At 49.0% G+C, this 24,130-nt stretch overlaps 1 protein-coding gene across 1 annotated transcript in view; it reads left to right on the top strand.

Moving 5' to 3' along the window:
• LOC139370693 (retinoblastoma-like 1 (p107)) overlaps positions 1–23,849 on the top strand; it is a 58,027-nt gene extending 34,178 nt beyond the window's left edge. Inside the window, exons 10-22 of the mRNA XM_071110322.1 lie at positions 222–334; positions 689–792; positions 1,035–1,172; positions 2,852–3,016; positions 3,398–3,530; positions 4,056–4,280; positions 8,925–9,115; positions 13,703–13,879; positions 18,651–18,722; positions 18,932–19,019; positions 19,766–19,926; positions 20,393–20,557; positions 21,284–23,849. Of these exons, the coding sequence (XP_070966423.1) occupies positions 222–334; positions 689–792; positions 1,035–1,172; positions 2,852–3,016; positions 3,398–3,530; positions 4,056–4,280; positions 8,925–9,115; positions 13,703–13,879; positions 18,651–18,722; positions 18,932–19,019; positions 19,766–19,926; positions 20,393–20,557; positions 21,284–21,457 (1,906 nt within the window). The 3' untranslated portion in view covers positions 21,458–23,849. The remainder of the gene's footprint in view (positions 1–221; positions 335–688; positions 793–1,034; positions 1,173–2,851; positions 3,017–3,397; positions 3,531–4,055; positions 4,281–8,924; positions 9,116–13,702; positions 13,880–18,650; positions 18,723–18,931; positions 19,020–19,765; positions 19,927–20,392; positions 20,558–21,283) is intronic.
• Positions 23,850–24,130: the final 281 nt, after the last annotated feature.

Raw genomic sequence — 24,130 nt, 5'->3', positions numbered from 1 at the left:
TTTGTCTAAACTAGGCATGTTAATCTGGTTTTGGGTCAATTACAATTCAGGAAGTAAACAAAAATGTAAATTTTCACATTGAAATGTAATTGCCCCTAACTGTGATTTGGTTGATAAATCAAGTCCCAGGGAGAGGAGAAACAGAGGCCAGAAACAGAGACTTGAATTGGAAGGTATGTGGTGTTTAACTGTTTTGGCCCTGTGACTTTTTCCACCTGTAGGTCATGTTCGCGGGACCCCATCGTAGCCATTCTGAGCAGAGTGAAAACCCTGGGCGAGACGTTCAAGCAACATTACACAAAGGACTCAGAGGAGCTGCCTGGATCACACATGGGTGAGATACCAGACACACATGCAGATGGAATACATTGAGCATGTAGAAATAGGGGTTAAATATGCTTGGAGACGGGGTACATCACAAATGTCAAAAAGTAAACATTGGTACACAAAGTGGACTTAGTACACAACTGCTCAAACACTCTTTTGCTATTTACCTTAAGTGTTCTGTCAAACATGCCTCAAAATTATGAGGTGTCTCCATCTACTGTGCATGTTCCGCTTTCTATGCATATTACTTCTACGTTTGATCAGGCAAAAAGCAGACACAAGACCACTATTGAATTAAGATAATGGGTCAATGAAAGCTTGCATGTTCTTCTTAATGCCATTTCTTGGCCCCTTCGTTCAGATTTTGCTGAGAACAGGATGAAGCTGGCTGAAATCCTCTATTACAAGATCCTTGAGAACGTCATGGCCCAAGAGACAAGGAGGCTACACGGCAAAGACATGGCTGTAAGTTACACCTGGGTCGTGTTCATTAGGGTACACAGTATATGAAATGACAACTGAAAAAGTGTTTATTGGACGAGTTCAGATAGTGCCTCTCTGTTTCAGACCGCTTTCTTCTGTTTCATGCTATGGCACACATCTGTGTAACTAACGCTTACAGATATGAAGAATAGCAAAGCTAATGTGTGATGGTGCATTGCATCAGACTGTTGGACATTCAGTGTGCCAATGACTGAACATTCTAGGTGCTGCTGGAGCAGGACATCTTCCACTGCTCTCTGATGGCCTGCTGTCTGGAGGTGGTGCTGTTTGCCTACAGCTCCCAGCGCACCTTCCCCTGGATCATCAGCATCTTCAAACTACGACCGTTCTACTTCTTCAAGGTAAGTGGCCCGCCGCCTAGCTGCACTCGCACGCAAACACTCAATCACAGTAGATTCTAATCAACCCCCCCTTTCTACTCTGCCGCTACTCTGTTATTATCTATCCATAGTCACTTTAACAAAAGTCCCTGCTCATCTGCGTGAACGTGCCTTAGGCATGCTGCAAGGAGGCATGAGAACTGCAGATGTGGCCAGGGCAATAAATTGCAATGTCTGTACTGTGAGACACCTAAGACAGAGCTACAGGGAGACAAGATGGACAGCTGATCGTCCTCGCAGTGGCAAATCACGTGTAACAACACCTGCACAGGATCGGTAGATCCGAACATCACACCTGCGGGGCAGGTACAGGATGGCAACAACAACTGCCCGAGTTAGACCAGGAACGCACAATCCCTCCATCAGTGCTCAGACTGTCCACAGGTCCCCACCAGACATCACCGGCAAGAACGTCGCCTATGAGCACAAACCCACTGTCGCTGGACCAGACAGGACTGGAAAAAAGACTAGCTGACGAGTCGCGCTTTTGTCTCACCAGGGGTGATGGTCGGATTTGCGTTCATCGTCGAAGGAATGAGCGTTACACCGAGGCCTGTACTCTGGAGCGGGATCGATTTGGAGGTGGAGGGTCCGTCATGGTCTGGGGCAGTGTGTCACAGCATCATCGGACTGAGCTTGTTGTCATTGCAGGAAATCTCATCACTGTACGTTACAGGGAAGACATCCTCCTCCCTCATGTGGTACCCTTCTTGCAGGCTTATCTGACATGACTCTTCAGCATGACAATGCCACCAGCCATACTGCTCGTTCTGTGTGTGATTTTCTGCAAGACAGGAATGTCAGTGTTCTGCCATGGCCAGCGAAGAGCCCGGATCTCAATCCCATTGAGCACGTCCAGCAGGTATATTTCACTGGTCGTCTCCAAAGCCAACACTTCCTTTGGCCGCCTTTCCTTCCAGTTCTCTGCTGCCAATGACTGGAACAAATTGCTAAAATCACTGAAGCTGGACACTTATCTCCCTCTCTAACTTTAAGCATCAGCTGTCAGAGCAACTTACCGATCACTGTACCTGTACACAGCCCATCTGTAAATAACACACTCAACTGTTAACTCAAAATGACACAACGACAAGGTTCCAGTTTAACAAATTTTACTATACCGTATGAACACCCTCACAGGTTGCCATTATTCTCAAGGCTAGGTCCACCAACCACCAGACTTCATGCGCATGCGTACTCTTGACTGAGTGATAGCCCCGCAATAACAGAAATATTGGGATACTTAAAACATTTAACTTAACAATAACTACCTCATCCCCATATTGTTATTTATCTTGCTCTTTTGCACCCCAGTATCTCTACTTGCACATCATCATCTGCACATCTATCATTCCAGTGTTAATATAAAATTCTAATTATTTCACCTCTATGGCCTATTTATTGCCTTACCTCCCTAATCTTCTACATTTGCACACACTGTACATATATTTTTCTATTGTGTTATTGACTGTACGTTTGTTTGTTTAACTGTTGTTTTTGTCGCTCTGCTTTATCTTGGCCAGGTCGCAGTTGTAAATGAGAACTTGTTCTCAACCGGCCTACCTGGTGAAATAAAAATGTCTACTGATACACACACACACTATCTGATGTCAAACTACGCTGAAAATGTGCACATGCAGGTAATTGAGGTGTTCATCCGCTCGGAAGAGGGCCTGTCCCGGGACATGGTGAAGCACCTGAACTCCATCGAAGAGCAGGTGCTGGAGTGCCGGGCCTGGACAGCCGACTCTGTGCTGTGGGAGGCCCTGGAGCAGGCTCACAACAAGGTCCCCACCGTGGAGGAGGTGAGCACCCAAGAAACACTACAACTACAATGCACAGCCCATGGGGGATCTACTGTACATCAGATTATTTTTATTTTTTTACTGTTGTGGTGAATAAGTTATAAGATGCATTAATTTAACTTTTGGAATGTGGTGAGCTAGATCCTGGCTCTGTCTTTAACTGACAAATAATTTCTGTGGTTAACTGTGCCTAGTGCATTTTGATTTGGCACTTAAACCCTACAAATTACAATAATGCAAGCCATATAATAGTAGAAGTGCGTGATCCAAGGTAACATGGACCAAATGGAATTCTCATAAGGCCAGGTGTCAGTTAACCATTTACAAATATATCTATTCTTAACTATTCCTAACTGATCTTCCTCCCCCTATCATATCCAGGTGAACTTCCCCAGTAGTTTTGACACGGGGAGCAGTAGTGCTGGTCCCTCCCACCTCCCTCTGGTGGCCCTTTCCCCCATCATCCACCCTCGCATCCGCGAGTTTAGGACGGGCCTGAGCAGCGCACGCAAAGGTAGGCCACTTTGAGGTGTTAGAGCCTCTCTCTCAATTAGTCTTTCCACGATTCCTCGCATTGTATCTCCTTTCCACCTCAACCGCATTGGAGGAGAAATTACAAGGACCTTATCAAATCTGCTTCAGAAAGAGGCAGGTAGAAGGGATGTGAGGAATTGAGAAAATCTAAATTGAGAAAGAGACAATATGTCAGCATTTCTTATTTTTCTCCTTTTGGTGTATGTCAGTATTTTATGTCAGTGTGTCCTCACTCAGCCACTAGAGGGAGGTTGTATCATAATCTTCGGGTTCACATGGAGTGGTGTGACTTTAATGTCCCTTTTGATAACAGTAGACTGTACATCCATATTGTCCTATAACAATATGGATGTACAATAACATGAAAGCTCTATTGAATTCTGTGCCCGTCTGTGTTACGATGAAATAAAGCCACGTAATTTTCTACTCAGGCTTATGCTAAGTTCCCCAGGAAAATGAATGCTATTTTAAGTCTAACAAACTGAACCTCTTTTCCTTTTCCCAGACATTCCTCCGTCGCCCTTATCCGTCCACGACCGTTACAGCTCCCCGGCGGCGGGCAGTGCCAAGCGGCGTCTGTTTGGGGACGACAGCAGCAGCCAGGCCCAGCAGTCTCCGTCCCTTGCCAAGAGGCTCATGTTCACACCCGGCGGGACGCTGAAGATCGACACTCCCACCATACTCAATATGACCACAGCCAACGGCCAGCAGCTCAGCATCCCACTGCAAGGTACACCTGCGATGATAACACTCATCGCACGCTGTGGTATTTATACACATTTTTGGTCAGTTAAATTAATGATTTATACGGATCAATCCATTTGAATTCAATCACTTTTTGATAGCACCCCTTTTGATTTGAACGGAACCTTCCATACATATTTACCCATTGTAGAAGTGCTCAGAAAGTTACTTTTTGGACCTGAATGCCAAAACATTTAACAGATAAAGGTGCTTAGAGTTGACCCATTTTGCATACCATGAGATATCCATGTCTTAATCACTGGAAAATATCAACATCATTTAAAAGCTTACAAACAGGGTTGTCAAACTATTTGATAACTTCTGGGGGGGAAATTATTTTTAATTAAAAAACATACCATTATCCTCAATTACTGTTGTAGTTTAGACCATATTTTACATCTAAGGTAGGGATTGGCAGCTAGTGTTGCTTTTTGTAGTCCCCCGGATCAAACGTTGTCAAGAGGGTGGCTTCTGAAATGTTTTGCTCACAATTTCACTTAGGGCCCCCAGACTGTTGGTATGGATGTAGGAACCGTCTATGACTACAGCCACCCTAGTCATAGACTGTTCTCTCTGCTACTGCACGGAAAGCGGTTCCGGATCGTAAAGTCTAGGTCTAAGAGGCTTTTAAACAGCTTCTACCCCCAAGCCATAAGACTCTTGAACATGTGGCTACCCATTTGCATTAATAATTTGCATTGCCCCCCTCTTACGCTGCTGCTTTTCTGTTTATTATCTATGCATAGTCACTTTAATAACTCTACCTACATGTACATATTACCTCAACTAACCGGTGCCCCCGCACATTGACTCTGTACTGGTACCCCCCTATATATAGCCTCACTATTGTTATTTTCTGCTGCTCTTTAATTATTAGTTTTTTCTTTAAAAAAAATCCTAACTGCATTGTTGGTTAAGAGCTTGTAAGTAAGCATTTCTCTGTTGTATTCTGTGCATGTGACAAATACCGTTTTATTTCAGGTATGCAGACCCGTGAGCCACTGCGGCCCCTCAGGATGAGTTCAGATTTTTGTGTGGCGCACATCCCTGATCGAAGGTTTTTGTGTTGTGCTAGCCATCGGTTGAGCCACAAAATGCTCTTGAATACAGGCTGGTTGTCAGGTTTTGGCTTATAAATGTACTTTTTAAATGGTACCACAAAGAGAATGTTGAGTTAAGTGGGAATATCTTTTTTTGGGGGGGGGGGCTTTATTATACTGTCAATCCTCCATAGGAAACCTATTGAAATGTAGATGATAGAATAGACATGACAATTTTAAGTTAGCAGTGGGTGGACCGGCAGCCATCTTTGTCGTTGTAATTAGAAGTAAAAAAATAAATTCAATTTTACATTTCAATGGTGTACCAGCTATATTGCAGTGTCTTAAAGGGATAGGTTCGTTAAATGAGTTATATTTATATGATAGAAATGACACCCATCCTGTATTCAAGACAAATTTGTCTCTCAACCGATGGTAGGCAAAACACAACCTCAGCTGATGTGAAATAGGGTCTATGCTACATTGTATTTTTTAAATATGGAGCCAATTAGATTTTAGCACTTATTTCCATGACTGATCAAAACAAATTTTTCTCATGGCTCTCTTTTCCCTCAGCAGCAGACATGGTGAGCAATATGTTTGGAACATTGACTCGCAATACATATAGAATCGTGAAAATCGTATCGGCACCTTAAGTATCGTGATTAATATCGGTCCCAGGCAATTCCCAGCCCTAATGCAAATATGGAAAACAAATGGCTGTTTCCTCATTTTTAGATAATTGACGGTAAGTTGAAAATGACTTTTTATTCAAGCAATTTTTTTTTCACCAGAATGTTTTGGACTCTAAAAAGTAACTTTCTGGCCACTTCTTCTACGTGAAAACATGTATGGAAAGATTTGTAAACCAAAAGGGGTGCTGTCAAAAAGAGATTGAATTAACACGTATTTACCCAGCAGTGGAAGAAGTACCCAATTGTCATACTTGAATAAAGTAAAGCTTTTAGAAAGTTACTCAAGTGAGTCACCCAGTAAAATACTACTTGAGTAAAAGTCTAAAAGTATTTGGTTTTAAGTATACTTAATTATCAAAAGGAAAAGTACAAATAATTTAAAATTCCTTATATTAAGTAAACCAGATGGTACCATTTTCTAGTTTTTTACTGAAAGCCAGGGACATAATCCAACACTCAGACGTAATTTATAAATGAAGCATGTGTGTTTAGTCAGTCCACCAGATCAGAGGCAGTAGGGATGACCAAAGATGTTCTCTTGATAAGCGCATGAATTTGACAGTTTTCCTGACCTACTAAGCATTCAAAGTGTAACGAGTACTTTTGGGTGTCAGGGAAAATGTATGGATTAAAAAGTACATTTATTTTCTTTAGGAATGTAGTGAAGCAAAAGTTAATTGTCAAAAATATAAATAGTGAAATACAGATACCCCAAAACTACTTAGTTAAGGAGTACTTTAAAGTATTTTAATTTAAGTACTTTAAACCACTGGATTTACCCATACCCATCTTGTGGCTGATGTTTATTTTTTAATTAAGGAGAATGCCTTTAAAAAGCGACAAACAAACCCTAAAGGATACCACTACGGTTCTAGAGGATAGTGGTGTCCTCAGATTTATTTTGTCCGTATCTTGTATAACAATCTCTGATAAATGGTCTGCAGACTTCGGCTAACAAATAAATTAATATAGAATGTATTAAGTTATTCTCGAAGATTGAGTAGCGAATAAAAATCATGATCAATTTGGTACCATCACACACGCAACTAGTTTTCCTGAATTTTCAGTCATCTATGGTTACTTTGGACATTTATAGTTTAACTATTTAGTATTAATATACACTGCTCAAAAAAATAAAGGGAACACTTAAACAACACAATGTAACTGCAAGTCAATCACACTTCTGTGAAATCAAACTGTCCACTTAGGAAGCAACACTGATTGACAATAAATTTCACATGCTGTTGTGCAAATGGAATAGGTGGAAATTATAGGCAATTAGCAAGACGCCCCCAATAAAGGAGTGGTTCTGCAGGTGGTGACCACAGACCACTTCTCAGTTCCTATGCTTCCTGGCTGATGTTTTGGTCACTTTTGAATGCTGGCGGTGCTTTCACTCTAGTGGTAGCATGAGACTGAGTCTACAACCCACACAAGTGGCTCAGGTAGTGCAGCTCATCCAGGATGGCACATCAATGCGAGCTGTGGCAAGAAGGTTTGCTGTGTCTGTCAGCGTAGTGTCCAGAGCATGGAGGCGCTACCAGGAGACAGGCCAGTACATCAGGAAACGTGGAGGAGGCCGTAGGAGGGCAACAACCCAGCAGCAGGACCGCTACCTCTGCCTTTGTGCAAGGAGGAGCAGGAGGAGCACTGCCAGAGCCCTGCAAAATGACCTCCAGCAGACCACAAATGTGCATGTGTCTGCTCAAACGGTCAGAAAACGACTCCAGGAGGGTGGTATGAGGGCCCGACGTCCACAGGTGGGGGTTGTGCTTACAGCCCAACACCGTGCAGGACGTTTGGCATTTGCCAGAGCACACCAAGATTGGCAAATTCGCCACTGGCGCCCTGTGCTCTTCACAGATGAAAGCAGGTTCACACTGAGCACATGTGACAGACGTGACAGAGTCTGGAGACGCCGTGGAGAACGTTCTGCTGCCTGCAACATCCTCCAGCATGACCGGTTTGGCGGTGGGTCATACATGGTGTGGGATGGCATTTCTTTGGGGGGCCGCACAGCCCTCCATGTGCTCGGCAGAGGTAGCCTGACTGCCATTAGGTACCGAGATGAGATCCTCAGACGGTTGGCCCTGGGTTCCTCCTAATGCAAGACAATGCTAGACCTCATGTGGCTGGAGTGTGTCAGCAGTTCCTGCATTAGGAAGGCATTGATGCTATGGACTGGCCCGCCCGTTCCCCAGACCTGAATCCAATTGAGCACATCTGGGACATCATGTCTCGCTCCATCCACCACAGACTGTCCAGGAGTTGGCGGTTGCTTTAGTCCAGGTCTGGGAGGAGATCCCTCAGGAGACCACATCACATCAGACCTCATCAGGATCATGCCCAGGCGTTGTAGGGAGGTCATACAGGAACGTGGAGGCCACAAACACTACTGAGCCCTCCATGGGTTGATTTCCATTGATCATTTTTGTGTGATTTTGTTGTCAGCACATTCAACTATATAAAGAAAAAAGTATTTAATAAGAATCATTCATTCAGATCTAGGATGTGTTATTTTAGTGTTCCCTTTATTTTTTGGAGCAGTGTGTGTGTGTGTGTGTATGTGTGTGTATATGTATGTATGTATGTATGTATGTATGTATGTATGTATGTATGTATGTATAGTATTCCTTTTCTATATCTGTGTCCATGAGTTTCTATTGGATAGACCATATAGTTCAAGAGAAAATTGCATTACAGACCCCTGTACACAAAAAGGCCACTAAATTCTGGTAGTTTACTGCTGAAATCAGTTTCCAGTAATATACCCTCCCTTTGCAACTTTATGCGTAACACACTTTTGGTAAATTTATTGATATGAACTTGTGCAACGCCTCCACAAGCCAATCGCGCCCCTTCGTTCTGAGTACAATGTGCCTATGTGATCCCCAGGTATAAAGAATGATCTGGGAGGCATCACGCTGATCCAGGTACAGACCAGAGGGGAGCCCGGCAGTCCCATTACAGCCCAGGTCCTCTTGACAGCCTCCCCCAGCCGGCCCATCCCGGCACCCCAGGCTCAGCCAGACCCCCAACAGAGCCGGCCCCGACGCACCGGCTCCTTGGCCCTCTTCTTCAGGAAGGTGAAAGAGGACACACAGGCTGCGTCACAAAGGCACCCTATTCCCTATATCAGTGGTTCGCAAACCTGTCCTTGGGTTCCCCCGGCCATTCCACGTATCTATCCCAGAGAACAGCACACAGTCATTATCCTCAGGGGGCCTTTATTTTTACATGCAACACAAATGATGAATAATGGTGTACGTAGTACTAGCCGCTACAAATAACTCAAATGTTTCACTCTTGGAGCGTTAAATCTTCAGCCAGCTGAGACACATTCCCGTTCGCCCGCCGCTCTCGCCCGCCCCCCCCCTTGCACTCGCTCTCGCTCTCTCTCTCGTCCCCCCTCGCTCTCTCTCTCGTCCCCCCTTGCTCTCTCTCTCGACCCCCTCGCTCTCTCTCTCGCCCCCCCTCGCTCTCTCTCTCGCCCCCCCCTCGCTCTCTCTCTCGCCCCCCCTCGCTCTCTCTCTCTCTCGCCCCCCCGCTCTCTCTCTCTCTCGCCCCCCTCGCGCTCGCTCTCTCTCGCCCCCCCTCGCGCTCGCTCTCTCTCGCCCGCGCACCCCCTTGCGCTTGCTCTCTCTCGCCCCCCCTCGCGCTCGCACCCCCTTGCGCTTGCTCTCTCTCGCCCCCCCTCTCTCTCGCCCCCCCTCTCTCTCGCCCCCCCTCGCGCTCGCTCGCGCTCGCTCTCTCTCTCGCCCCCCCTCGCGCTCGCTCGCGCTCGCTCTCTCTCTCGCCCCCCCTCGCGCTCGCTCGCGCTCGCTCTCTCTCTCGCCCCCCTCGCGCTCGCTCTCTCTCTCGCCCCCCTCGCGCTCGCTCTCTCTCCCCCCCCCCCGCGCCCGCTCGCTCTCTCCCCCCCTCGCGCTCGCTCTCTCTCTCCCCCCCTCGCGCTCGCTCTCTCTCTCGCCCCCCCTCGCGCTCGCTCTCTCTCTCTCGCCCCCCCTCGCGCTCTCTCTCTCTCGCGCTCGCTCTCTCTCTCTCGCTCGCTCTCTCGCCCCCCCTCGCGCTCGCTCTCCCCCCGCTCTCTCTCCCCCCCGCTCTCTCTCCCCCCGCTCTCTCTCGCCCCTCCCTCGCTCTCTCTCGCCCCTCCCTCGCTCTCTCTCGACCCCCCTTCGCTCTCTTTCTCGACCCCCCTTCGCTCTCTTTCTCGACCCCCCTTCGCTCTCTTTCTCGACCCCCCTTCGCTCTCTTTCTCGACCCCCCTTCGCTCTCTTTCTCGACCCCCCTTCGCGCTCTCTCGACCCCCCTCGCGCTCTCTCGACCCCCCCTCGCGCTCGCTCTCGACCCCCCTCGCGCTCTCTCTCGACCCCCCTCGCGCTCTCTCTCGACCCCCCCCTCGCGCTCTCTCTCGACCCCCCCCTCGCGCTCTCTCTCGACCCCCCCCTCGCGCTCTCTCTCGACCCCCCCCTCGCGCTCTCTCTCTCGCCCCCCCTCGCGCTCTCTCTCTCGCCCCCCCTCGCGCTCTCTCTCTCGCCCCCCCTCGCTCTCGCTCTCTCTCTCGCACTCGCTCTCTCTCTCTCACTCGCGCTCGCTCTCTCTCTCTCGCCCCCCCTCGCGCTCGCTCTCCCCCCTGCTCTCTCTCGCCCCTCCCTCGCTCTCTCTCGCCCCTCCCTCGCTCTCTCTCGCCCCCCCTTCGCTCTCTCTCGACCCCCCTTCGCTCTCTCTCGACCCCCCTTCGCTCTCTCTCGACCCCCCTTCGCTCTCTTTCTCGACTCCCCTTCGCTCTCTTTCTCGACCCCCCTTCGCTCTCTTTCTCGACCCCTCTTCGCTCTCTTTCTCGACCCCCCTCGCGCTCTCTCGACCCCCCTCGCGCTCTCTCGACCCCCCTCGCGCTCTCTCGACCCCCCTCGCGCTCTCTCGACCCCCCTCGCGCTCTCTCGACCCCCCTCGCGCTCTCTCGACCCCCCTCGCGCTCTCTCGACCCCCCTCGCGCTCTCTCTCGACCCCCCTCGCGCTCTCTCTCGACCCCCCTCGCGCTCTCTCTCGACCCCCCTCGCGCTCTCTCTCGACCCCCCTCGCGCTCTCTCTCGACCCCCCTCGCGCTCTCTCTCGACCCCCCTCGCGCTCTCTCTCGACCCCCCCCCGCGCTCTCTCGACCCCCCCGCGCTCTCTCTCGACCCCCCCTCGCGCTCTCTCTCGACCCCCCCTCGCGCTCTCTCTCGACCCCCCTCGCGCTCTCTCTCGACCCCCCTCGCGCTCTCTCTCGACCCCCCTCGCGCTCTCTCTCGACCCCCCTCGCTCGCGCTCTCTCTCGACCCCCCTCGCTCGCGCTCTCTCTCGACCCCCCCTCGCGCTCTCTCTCGACCCCCCTCACTCGCGCTCTCTCTCGACCCCCCTCACTCACGCTCTCTCGACCCCCCCCGCTCGCGCTCTCTCGCCCCCCCTCGCTCGCGCTCTCTCGCCCCCCCTCGCTCGCGCTCTCTCGCCCCCCCTCGCTCGCGCTCTCTCGCCCCCCCTCGCTCGCGCTCTCTCGCCCCCCCTCGCTCGCGCTCTCTCGCTCGCGCTCGCTCTCTCGCCCCCCCTCGCTCGCTCTCTCGTCCCCCTCGCTCGCTCGCTCTCTCGACCCCTCGCTCGCTCTCTCGCCCCCCTCGCTCGCTCTCTCGCCCCCCTCGCTCGCTCGCTCTCTCTCGTCCCCCCCGCGCTCGCTCTCTCTCGCTCGCTCTCTCTCTCGCCCCCTCTCGCGCTCGCTTTCGCTCGCTCTCTCTCTCGCCCGCGCTCGCTTTGCGCTCGCTTTCGCACTCTTTCCCCCCCTCGCTCTCTCTCGCTCGCTCTCTCTCTCGCCCCCCCTCGCTCGCTCGCCCCCCCTCGCTCGCTCGCTCTCTCGCCCCCCCTCGCTCGCTCGCTCGCTCGCCCCCCTCGCGCTCTCTCTCGACCCCCCTCGCGCTCTCTCTCGACCCCCCTCGCGCTCTCTCTCGCCCCCCCTCGCTCGCTCGCTCTCTCGCCCCCCTCGCTCGCTCTCTCGTCCCCCTCGCTCGCTCTCTCGCCCCCCTCGCTCGCTCTCTCGCCCCCCTCGCTCGCTCTCTCGCCCCCCCTCGCTCGCTCTCTCGCCCCCCTCGCTCGCTCTCTCTCGTCCCCCCCGCGCTCGCTCTCTCTCGCTCGCTCTCTCTCTCGCCCCCTCTCGCGCTCGCTTTCGCTCGCTCTCTCTCTCGCCCGCGCTCGCTTTGCGCTCGCTTTCGCACTCTTTCCCCCCCTCGCTCTCTCTCTCTCGCCCCCCCTCGCTCGCTCGCCCCCCCTCGCTCGCTCGCCCCCCCTCGCTCGCTCGCCCCCCCTCGCTCGCTCGCCCCCCTCGCTCGCTCGCCCCCCCTCGCTCGCTCGCCCCCCTCGCGCTCTCTCTCGACCCCCCTCGCGCTCTCTCTCGACCCCCCTCGCGCTCTCTCTCGACCCCCCTCGCGCTCTCTCTCGACCCCCCTCGCGCTCTCTCTCGACCCCCCTCGCGCTCTCTCTCGACCCCCCTCGCGCTCTCTCTCGACCCCCCTCGCGCTCTCTCTCGACCCCCCTCGCGCTCTCTCTCGACCCCCCTCGCGCTCTCTCTCGACCCCCCTCGCGCTCTCTCTCGACCCCCCTCGCTCGCGCTCTCTCTCGACCCCCCTCGCTCGCGCTCTCTCTCGACCCCCCCTCGCTCGCGCTCTCTCGACCCCCCCTCGCTCGCGCTCTCTCGACCCCCCCTCGCTCGCGCTCTCTCGACCCCCCCTCGCTCGCGCTCTCTCGACCCCCCCTCGCTCGCGCTCTCTCGACCCCCCCTCGCTCGCGCTCTCTCGACCCCCCCCCTCGCTCGCGCTCTCTCGACCCCCCCTCGCTCGCGCTCTCTCGACCCCCCCTCGCTCGCGCTCTCTCGCCCCCCCTCGCTCGCTCGCTCTCTCGCCCCCCTCGCTCGCTCTCTCGCCCCCCTCGCTCGCTCTCTCGCCCCCCTCGCTCGCTCTCTCGTCCCCCTCGCTCGCTCTCTCGCCCCCCTCGCTCGCTCTCTCGCCCCCCCTCGCTCGCTCTCTCGCCCCCCCTCGCTCGCTCTCTCGCCCCCCCTCGCTCGCCCCCCCCTCGCTCGCTCGCCCCCCTCGCTCGCTCTCTCGCCCCCCCTCGCTCGCTCTCTCGCCCCCCCTCGCTCGCTCTCTCGCCCCCCCTCGCTCGCTCTCTCGCCCCCCCTCGCTCGCTCTCTCGCCCCCCCTCGCTCGCTCTCGCCCCCCCTCGCTCGCTCTCTCTCGTCCCCCCCGCGCTCGCTCTCTCTCGCTCGCTCTCTCTCTCGCCCCCTCTCGCGCTCGCTTTCGCACTCTTTCCCTTGCTCTCGCCCCCCCTCTTTCTCACCGCCCCCCCCCTCTTTCTCTCTCGCCCCCTCGCTCTCTCTCACCCCCCCTCGCTCTCTCTTTCGCGCACTCTTTCCCTCGCTCTCGCCCTCCCCTCTCTCATCCCCCCTCTCTCGCCCCCTCGCGCTTGCTCTCTCTCTCGCCCCCCTCTTTCTCGTCCCCCTCTCTCGCCCTGCCTCGCACTCGCTCTCTCTCTCGCCCTCTCTCGTGCTCCCTTTCGCACACTTTCCCTCGCGCTCTCTCGCCCTCGTGCTCTCTCGCTCTTGCCCCCCCTCGCTCGTGCTCACTCTCTCGCCCCCCCCCCCGTGCTCTCTGTAGGTGTACCACCTGGCCAGTGTGCGGCTGAGAGATCTGTGCGTTAGGCTGGACATCTCGGCAGAGCTGCGGGGCAAGATCTGGACTTGCTTTGAGCACTCCATCGTCCAGTGTCCGGAGCTGATGAAGGACAGACACCTGGACCAGCTCCTCCTTTGCTCCATCTACATCATCTCTAAGGTACTAAAGCACTGAGAAGAAAGATTTGCTTATTTTTGTTGTTTTACCATCTTCAGTTGAATGCATTGATTAAGCCTCTTGAGATCAACTGCTAAATGGCTTTCTACGTGGCTGTGTTTCTGGATTCACTGAATGAGTTGAGCGATGTTCTGTTGGTCTTGAACCTAGGGATTGACACATTGATAATGACTTGATTATTTCTGTGTCATGCAGGGCACCTAGTACTTAGTATGGTACTTTCTTGTTTTTATTTCTTATGTGCACCATAATAAAATTATTTATTAATCTTTCTTTTTCAATTCACAGGAAAATTGGTTATACTTACGTTCCACATTAAAACACAGAATACCCTTTCTATTCAAATTTGACAAATGCATTCCCTTGTTTCTTAATGTAGAATATCTAATACTTTTCTGCACCATCAAGAAATCTGACTGAAAACATTTGTAATGCTCTTTGGATTCATTATTTTATTGAAGAACTGCAGGTGTTTGCGGGTTTAAAACACTTTTGAATACAGTGGATTTTGGTGGTTCTGTAAACAATACTACTGCCTCCTAGTAGTACAGCCTCTTTTTGGAACCCTCGCTAATCCAAGGTAGAGGTCATCTTTTGGGCAACGGTTGGTCTAGCAGTCACCACCAATGCCGACAGCACATGTCTCTTCTCGAATCTCAGCCCCACTACTCTTCCCATCTGTCCGTTGAATCAAACATACAAAAGAGTGATAATTTCCAGACCGTCCCGGGTCCCTTGGTGCATCGCACCATGGATCGCTTGACGTAGCCGGCGGCTAGGTCAGTGCCCTTGAGAGTGCCCCTGTCTGGAGCTCTTAGAGGACTGTTTGGCACAGATCTCGCCGTGTTTTCTAGGCTGTAATAACTTTACCTCAGGAGGAATCTGCTAGATTGTCTTGTTAAAACTGGTGTTTTATGTTCCCTAGTCACCAGAATGTTTAAACGGAATGTATTGATTAGTTGTGACATGGCTGGCTCAGACATGGCATAGAATGGCATTTTAATTCTGTGGGTGCACATGCTTATGTAGTTGTTCTAATGGACAAACTGCCCAAAATGGTGAATAATGGGACCTACCTGTGTTGATCTGCTTGCCCTCATCTCATATTTAAACATAGATGCAGTACAGGAGTCATTGGAATGGTGCACATTTAACAAATCTGATCTAACGGCATGGATATTGGATCATTGTTACTCTAACTTCCGCGACGCATATAAGGCCCTGCCCCGCCCCCCTTTCGGAAAAGCTGACCACGACTCCATTTTGTTGATCCCTGCCTACAGACAGAAACTAAAACAAGAGGCTCCCACGCTGAGGTCTGTCCAACGCTGGTCCGACCAAGCTGACTCCACACTCCAAGACTGCTTCCATCACGTGGACTGGGAGATGTTTCGTATTGCGTCAGATAACAACATTGACGAATACACTGATTCGGTGTGCGAGTTCATTAGAACGTGCGTTGAAGATGTCGTTCCCATAGCAACGATTAAAACATTCCCTAACCAGAAACCGTGGATTGATGGCAGCATTCGTGTGAAACTGAAAGCGCGAACCACTGCTTTTAATCAGGGCAAGGTGTCTGGTAACATGACCGAATACAAACAGTGCAGCTATTCCCTCCGCAAGGCTATCAAACAAGCTAAGCGCCAGTACAGAGACAAAGTAGAATCTCAATTCAACGGCTCAGACACAAGAGGAATGTGGCAGGGTCTACAGTCAATCACGGACTACAGGAAGAAATCCAGCCCAGTCACGGACCAGGATGTCTTGCTCCCAGGCAGACTAAATAACTTTTTTGCCCGCTTTGAGGACAATACAGTGCCACTGACACGGCCTGCAACAAAAACATGCGGTCTCTCCTTCACTGCAGCCGAGGTGAGTAAGACATTTAAACGTGTTAACCCTCGCAAGGCTGCAGGCCCAGACGGCATCCCCAGCCGCGCCCTCAGAGCATGCGCAGACCAGCTGGCCGGTGTGTTTAAGGACATATTCAATCAATCCCTATACCAGTCTGCTGTTCCCACATGCTTCAAGAGGGCCACCATTGTTCCTGTTCCCAAGAAAGCTAAGGTAACTGAGCTAAACGACTACCGCCCGTAGCACTCACATCCGTCATCATGAAGTGCTTTGAGAGACTAGTCAAGGACCATATCACCTCCACCCTACCTGACACCCTAGACCCACTCCAATTTGCTTACCGCCCAAATAGGTCCACAGACGATGCAATCTCAACCACACTGCACACTGCCCTAACCCATCTGGACAAGAGGAATACCTATGTGAGAATGCTGTTCATCGACCACAGCTCGGCATTCAACACCATAGTACCCTCCAAGCTCGTCATCAAGCTCGAGACCCTGTGTCTCGACCCCGCCCTGTGCAACTGGGTACTGGACTTCCTGACGGGCCGCCCCCAGGTGGTGAAGGTAGGCAACAACATCTCCTCCCCGCTGATCCTCAACACTGGGGCCCCACAAGGGTGCGTTCTGAGCCCTCTCCTGTACTCCCTGTTCACCCACGACTGCGTGGCCACGCACGCCTCCAACTCAATCATCAAGTTTGCGGACGACACAACAGTGGTAGGCTTGATTACCAACAACGACGAGACGGCCTACAGGGAGGAGGTGAGGGCCCTCGGAGTGTGGTGTCAGGAAAATAACCTCACACTCAACGTCAACAAAACTAAGGAGATGATTGTGGACTTCAGGAAACAGCAGAGGGAACACCCCCCTATCCACATCGATGGAACAGTAGTGGAGAGGGTAGCAAGTTTTAAGTTCCTCGGCATACACATCACAGACAAACTGAATTGGTCCACTCACACAGACAGCATCGTGAAGAAGGCGCAGCAGCGCCTCTTCAACCTCAGGAGGCTGAAGAAATTCGGCTTGTCACCAAAAGCACTCACAAACTTCTACAGATGCACAATCGAGAGCATCCTGGCGGGCTGTATCACCGCCTGGTATGGCAACTGCACCGCCCTCAACCGTAAGGCTCTCCAGAGGGTAGTAGGGTCTGCACAACGCATCACCGGGGGCAAACTACCTGCCCTCCAGGACACCTACACCACCCGATGTCACAGGAAGGCCATAAAGATCATCAAGGACATCAACCACCCGAGCCACTGCCTGTTCACCCCACTATCATCCAGAAGGCGAGGTCAGTACAGGTGCATCAAAGCTGGGACCGAGAGACTGAAAAACAGCTTCTATCTCAAGGCCATCAGACTGTTAAACAGCCACCACTAACACTGAGTGGCTGCTGCCAACACACTGACACTGACTCAACTCCAGCCACTTTAATAATGGGAATTGATGGGAAATGATGTAAATATATCACTAGCCACTTTAAACAATGCTACCTTATATAATGTTACTTACCCTACATTATTCATCTCATATGCATACGTATATACTGTACTCTATATCATCGACTGTATCCTTATGTAATACATGTATCACTAGCCACTTTAAACTATGCCACTTTGTTTACATACTCATCTCATTTGTACATACTGTACTCGATACCATCTACTGTATCTTGCCTATGCTGCTCTGTACCATCACTCATTCATATATCCTTATGTACATATTCTTTATCCCCTTACACTGTGTACAAGACAGTAGTTTTGGAATTGTTAGTTAGATTACTTGTTATTACTGCATTGTCGGAACTAGAAGCACAAGCATTTCGCTACACTCGCATTAACATCTGCTAACCATGTGTATGTGACAAATACAATTTGATTGATTGATGATTGATTGATTGGATATTGTGGTTACTTAAGTCCGATTTTGATATTTGGCTGTTTTCACTTCATAACATGTGGAAGTTGTCCCGTTTCAATTTTAGAAGTGACTGCTAAATGCTAACTCCCATTCTTATAAGCTGGTTAGCATAGCTCGCATACTGAATTCGGTGGTGGTAGTCAGTTGTTGTTTTTAACTGCAATGCAGTTGATTGGTAACGATGACATGAACACGTGTTGGGGTTGGCATCCATACAAAAAGCATTATACTGTGGTTTGAGAAATATATCTTTTTTTGCCTCAACAGTTTGAAATGCACAAACAATAGTGTGAATGTAGGTAGATTTTGCCAGGGGGCAATGAGGAGACTGGATCTTAACCCATGGCCCTTTCCCCCCCACGTGTTTCCATGGTAACACCATTGTTTTGGTCGAGTTCGATTGACCGCATCTATGGCACATTTCTCTACCGCATCTATGGCACATTTCCTCGAGGGGAAACTGTAATCTGACAATTGACTCAATAATACAATGTATGTGTCCATCCTACTGCGATAAATGCCATACTCCGGATGGCCCATATCATAAAGAAGCCTCCTTAATCACCTTATCTTATTGACTCAATGTTACCTTCAGCAGAATTGACTCATTTTCACTGTAGAATATTATTCTGACTGCATATTCAGCATATAAATCCTCCCAATATTCGATAGCTATTTTCATTTTTTTTTTTTCACATCTGTTTCTGATCTCTAGGTGTCCGTCCTTCAATAGATAATCAAATAGTAATCTTAAAACAATTATGTGTTAGGGTAGTAGAACCCACAGATTTTTGTTTTGTTTTTGGTTTAAAAAAAAGCTGTACCCAGAGGAAGAAGGCCATGTCTTGCCGGTCCCTGGCACAAACACGTTTTACTGCTGTCATACAGACATTCAACCGTGTTTTTTCTTACCTGAGTGATTGTTGCTTGGATTCTTATTAATAGTGTACATATGAATGTTGTAGATTACGAAAGAAGGCCACACATTCCAGGACATCATGAAATGTTACCGCAGTCAACCACAAGCCAGCAGTCATGTAAGTGACCCCACATGCCAGGTTTTTCTGAATTTATTTCAAGATCTTCTCAAACACTTCTGCAGAGGGAGGTGTGCATAGTCAGAAAACCGATTTTAATATAGACCACTAATATTATATTACATGTATAGAATTTGTGCCTGCCGTGAAGTCAAAAAATAATTTGAGTGACGTGTTCCTTATGGCTCTTGTTTATGCTCACTCCACAGGTCTACCGCAGTGTCCTCATCCGACCCAGCAGCACCAGAGAACAGCCCTCAGACGAGAACATGGAAGTGGACCCCTCTGGTGGAACATGTAAGACAGCACACCCCCAAATAGCCTTTCTATCTGCAGCTGTCCACTACTGGAGTATAGCCAGGTGGTTCAGAGTTATTTTCGCCCCACTAAAAGATACCTCCGCCCTGAGAAAGACTCTGGAAATGAATCCCACTGTATGTAACCTGAATGAATGTCCAGCTGTTTAAAAATGTTGGTTTCATATGGTTTGTTTCTAGCACAGAAATTATGAGAAAAAAAATATATTATTTTTAAATTATATATCAAAAAATTATATTGATACTGTAAGCATATTTTGAAGATAAATACGCAACGCAGAGGACGAAAGGTCAATGGAAAGTGTTTTTTTCTTCTGTAATATCAATGGGTCAGAGACATGGGAGGAATTTCAGTCTGGGACTCATAGCTACATGACAAGTTCTCATTGGTCCAAATTGTTTATACATTGAACCTGAAATAGGATACTTGTTATCTGGCCATTGGCCCAGTTTTATTGCAAGGAATTATAGTTAGTCAACCACAGGCTAGGGCTGGGTTATAACACTACATCCTGTCCCTTTGTTCTGTGGAGAGAATCACTGAGGACAGGGAAGAAATTACCACCTACTTCCAAGCATGATTTGTCCTCTTTGAGTAAACCTGGTTTCCTCCCCCTGATTTGCTTTGGGGTCTGTGTTATTGAAGAATAACATCAACTGCTAACATAACGATAGGCAGACTCTTTGGTGATATGAGTATCCATTACTGAACAATGCATCCACCAGCCTTAATTTCAGCTGCTGAGAAAGCCGACCAGAGCAGCAGAGAGGAGGATCTCGCCCAAGGCGAGGAGCGCGGCGACCTCATCCAGTTCTACAACTCTGTCTATGTGCTGAAGATTAAGGGCTTTGCCCTCCGATACGCCGCCCCCAGCATGGACAACAGGGTATGGTATGAGGTCTGATACCAACAGGCTCGGGAGACCATTTCTATCTACACGCGATCTGAACTGGTCTGATCACCTGCACTGACTCTCCACACCATGGCACACATGCACTCACACACACATACATTCATGCTACACACATACATTCATGCTACACACAAATCACAACTGCCGATAGCAGACTCTTCTCTACTATTGCTAATACTGCACAATTTAAACAATTGCCCTCTAATCCCCCCCTTCCCTGATACTCTGTGTAAATATTTTACTATAAATTGTGCTTTCTTATATTCTACTGTGCCATTTACTTTCTGTTCATGTTATTTCTTATTGTTGCATTGTCGAAGGAACCTGCATGTTAGCATTTCGTTGGACAGTATATACTAATTCAACTTTAATCATGGGTATACTTCTGTCCTGAGCTAGTTGTCTGTAGTTAGTTGTTTTGTTCCCTCTTGTCTTCCAGATGGAGGCCCCTCCTTTGTCCCCGTTCCCCTCGATGAGAGCCCAGCCCCTGTCCCCCCGCCGCATCTCTCAGAGACACTCGATCTACGTGTCCCCACACAAGAACGGCTCCTGTCTCACCCCGAACTCTGCCTACACCTACAAGATCAACGGCAGCCCCTCCAAAGTATGTCCCCACCCTTATGCATGTATGTGTTTGTATTTTGAAGAGGCAGTACAGAAGTTTAGATGCACATTTTTTACATCAAATTGTGTTGTCTGTATGGTTCATATACACATGCTTTAACATAAATCAATGTATTAACTCATGAATCAACATGATCCATAGTTTAAGGCAATATGTTTTGCACATAAGTGTGGGGAGGTGTGGTCCTTTCTTTCCAATGAGGTAATTTATGGACAATATTTCAGTCCATTTACCTTGATGTTTGTCAAACCTCTCCTCAGGGAGCCCCAGGCGTTTCACAATTTTGCTGAACTAGCACACCTGATTGAAGTAGTCAAGGGCTTGATGATTAGTTGATCAGGCCTGGCGTGTTATCTCTGGAATAATTCAAATATATTTGATGGCCAGGTGTACGCTAGGAGAGGCAGATTTATTTATTTAACTAGGCAAGTCAGTTAAATAACAAATTTATTATTTACACTGACTGCCAAACCTGGATGAGGCTGGGCCAATTTTTCGCTGCCTTATGGGACTCCCAATCACAGCCGGATGTGTTACAGCCTGGATTCGAACCAGGGACTGTAGTGACACCTCTTGCACTGAGATGCAGTGCCTTAGACTGCTGCGCCACTCAGGATTTAGGGGACCCCTTTTGGCTCAGGTTCCTTTACTTCCTGTCTGTATGTTAATGTTAGCTCACCTGTGCTTTACCCCCTCCTTCCGCAGGAACTGACTGACATCAACCGGATGATCCGCCAGGGAGGGGTGAGCAGGAAAAGGGCCTTTTCCATGGAGGGCGACTACTTGGGCGAGTCCCCCACCAAACGGGTGTGTCCCGAGAGCGAGGATGTGCTGCTCAAACGGCTGCAGGACGTGGTCAGCGAGAGAGCCCACCACTGAGAACCCCACCCTGAAACTCAATCTCCTTTTAAGAACCCCACATTCCAGTGCCAACAACTCATTCATGTCTTCTGCAAGTGCTTACCCTACTTACAGCATGAGTATATATTTTTCTGGTCAACATTTCTTTGTTTTCAGATGTGATTTCAACGTGATGAACCAAAACCTGCGTTGCTTTTAAATTGTCCATGGACTTCAAGACTGTGACCAAAATAGGCTTTTGCTGCTGAATTTGTCTATCATAAATTATCCTTTGGCCCTCTATTGCATTGTAAAGTATGCAGGCGGTATCGTAGCAGTAAGGGCTAGTCTCTATATGAAATATGGCAGTTGACTTTTTTTCCCCTTCATGCTGCTAATTAAGGCAGCATTTGTGTAGTATCTACACTTTTTATTTGGTCTTATTTTAAGGGAAATTTCTGAGTTATGATTAGTGGTGCTATTTTTGATAAAATATAAATTTGTTTTTAATCTTAACTCAACCGCAACATCTTACAGTAAATCTAAACATCAACTCCATACCAACATGTCTGGTATTGCACAATTACTTGCTTGATCCTTGATGTAGTAGGTGCTCAAATTTGATGGGTTTCTTATCAGGAGTTGAAAATCCAAGTGTTACAACAACCGCATTTAGTAATTGAGCATCATTATGTCATACATTGTATTTGGAAAGTATTTAGACCCCTTTACTTTTTCCTTATTTTGTTATTATTCTTAAATGTATATTTTCCTCATCAATCTACACACCATACCCCATAATTACAAAGCAAAAACAGGTTCTTAGAAATGTTTGCAAATGTATTAAAAAATAAACACTATCACATTTAAATAAGTATTCAGACCCTTTTACTCAGTACTTTGTTGAAGCACCTTTTGCAGCGATTACAACCTCGACTCTTCTTGGGTATGACGCTACAAGCTTGGCACACCTGTATTTGGGTAGTTTCTCCCATTCTCTGTAGATCCTCTCAAGCAAGCTCTGTCAGGTTGGATGGGGAGCGTCGCTGCACAGCTATTTTCAGGTCTCTCCAGAGATGTTTGATTGGTTTCTAGTCCGGGCTCTGGCTGGACCACTCAAGGGCACCCATAGACTTGTCCCGAAGCCATTCCTGCGTTGTCTTGGCTGTGTACTTAGGGTCGTTATCCTGTTGGAAGGTGAACCTTTGCCCCAGTCTGATGTCCTGAGGGCCCTGGAGCAGGTTATCATCAAGGATCTCTCTATATTTTGTTCCGTTCATCTTTCCCTCGATCCTGACTTCTCCCAGTCCATGCCGCTGAAGAACAGCCCCACAGCATGATGCTGCCACCACCATGCTTCGACCTAGGGATGGTGCCAGATTTCCTCCAGATGTGACGCTTGGCATTCAGGCCAAAGAGTTCAATCTTGGTTTCATCAGACCAGAGCATCTTGTTTCTCATGGTCTGAGAGTCCTTTAGGTGCCTTTTTAGCTAACCTCGAGCAGGCTGTTGTGCCTTTTACTAAGGAGTGACTTCCGTCTGGCCATTCTACCATAAAGACCTGATTGGTGGAATGCTGCAGAGATGGTTGTCCTTCTGGAAGGTTCTCCCATCTCCACAGGGAAACTCTGGAGCCCTGTCAGAGTAACTATCGGGTTATTGGTCACTTCCCTGACCAAAGCCCTTCTCCCCCTATTGGTCAGTTTGGCTGGGCAGTTGCCATCTAGTCTTGAAGTCTTGGTGGTTCCAACCTTCTTCCATTTAAGAATGATGGAGGCCACTGTGTTCCCGAGGACCTTCAATGCTGCAGACATTTTTTGGTGCCCATCTCCAGATCTGTGCCCTTACTCAATCCTGTTGAGGAGCTCTATGGACAATTCCTTCGACCTCATGGCTTGGTTTTTGCTCTGACATGCACTGTCAACTGTGGTACCTTCATATAGACAGGTGTGTGCCTTTCCAAATCAATTTACCACAGGTGGACTCCAGTCAAGTTGTAGAAACATCAAGGATGATCAATGGAAACAGGATGCACCTGAGCCCAATTTCGAGTGTCATACCGAAGGGACTGAATACTTGTGTAAATAAGGTATGTTTATTTTTTATACATTTGCACAAAAAATGCAAAACCCGTTTTGGCTTTGTCGTGGAGTATTGTGTAGATAAAAAAAATAAAAAAAATCATCCATTTTAGATTAAGGCTGTAACAATGTGGAAAAAGTCAATGAGTCTGAATACACCATACATGTGCCCGCATTGTCTTCTGTGTTAAATATTATGTTGGAGTAATCTTTTTTAATGATGTGACACTGTCAAACTACATCAGTGTTTTATGAAATTAGTGTTTTACTGGTGATGATGATTGGTCACATATTAATGATCTTTTCCTAACTTGTATTAGCACTGTTGTACAATAAAACGTTGATATCCGTTTCCTTTTTATTTTCACCAAAAGGCTCCGAGCCAAATGTACGTTCATGATTACATTGTCAATAGATAATACATCTGCTTATTCTCATGTCCTCAGAATATTTATTAGGCTATTATGCTCGTATAACTGACCGTGCCTTGGCAAGTTGGATGTCCTCATAGGATGGTATAACTCATCACAAAATATTTTGTGAAGCGATTGTATCACTGTCGTAGTCTTTGGCAAGTAAAAAATAGATTAACACAATCAACTGATCACAGAATCTACTACATTGCAACAAG

Source organism: Oncorhynchus clarkii, chromosome 17 (assembly GCF_045791955.1).
Source record: "Oncorhynchus clarkii lewisi isolate Uvic-CL-2024 chromosome 17, UVic_Ocla_1.0, whole genome shotgun sequence".
In the NCBI taxonomy this organism is placed as follows: domain Eukaryota; kingdom Metazoa; phylum Chordata; class Actinopteri; order Salmoniformes; family Salmonidae; genus Oncorhynchus; species Oncorhynchus clarkii.
This window is presented reverse-complemented; position numbering and strand designations above follow the sequence as displayed.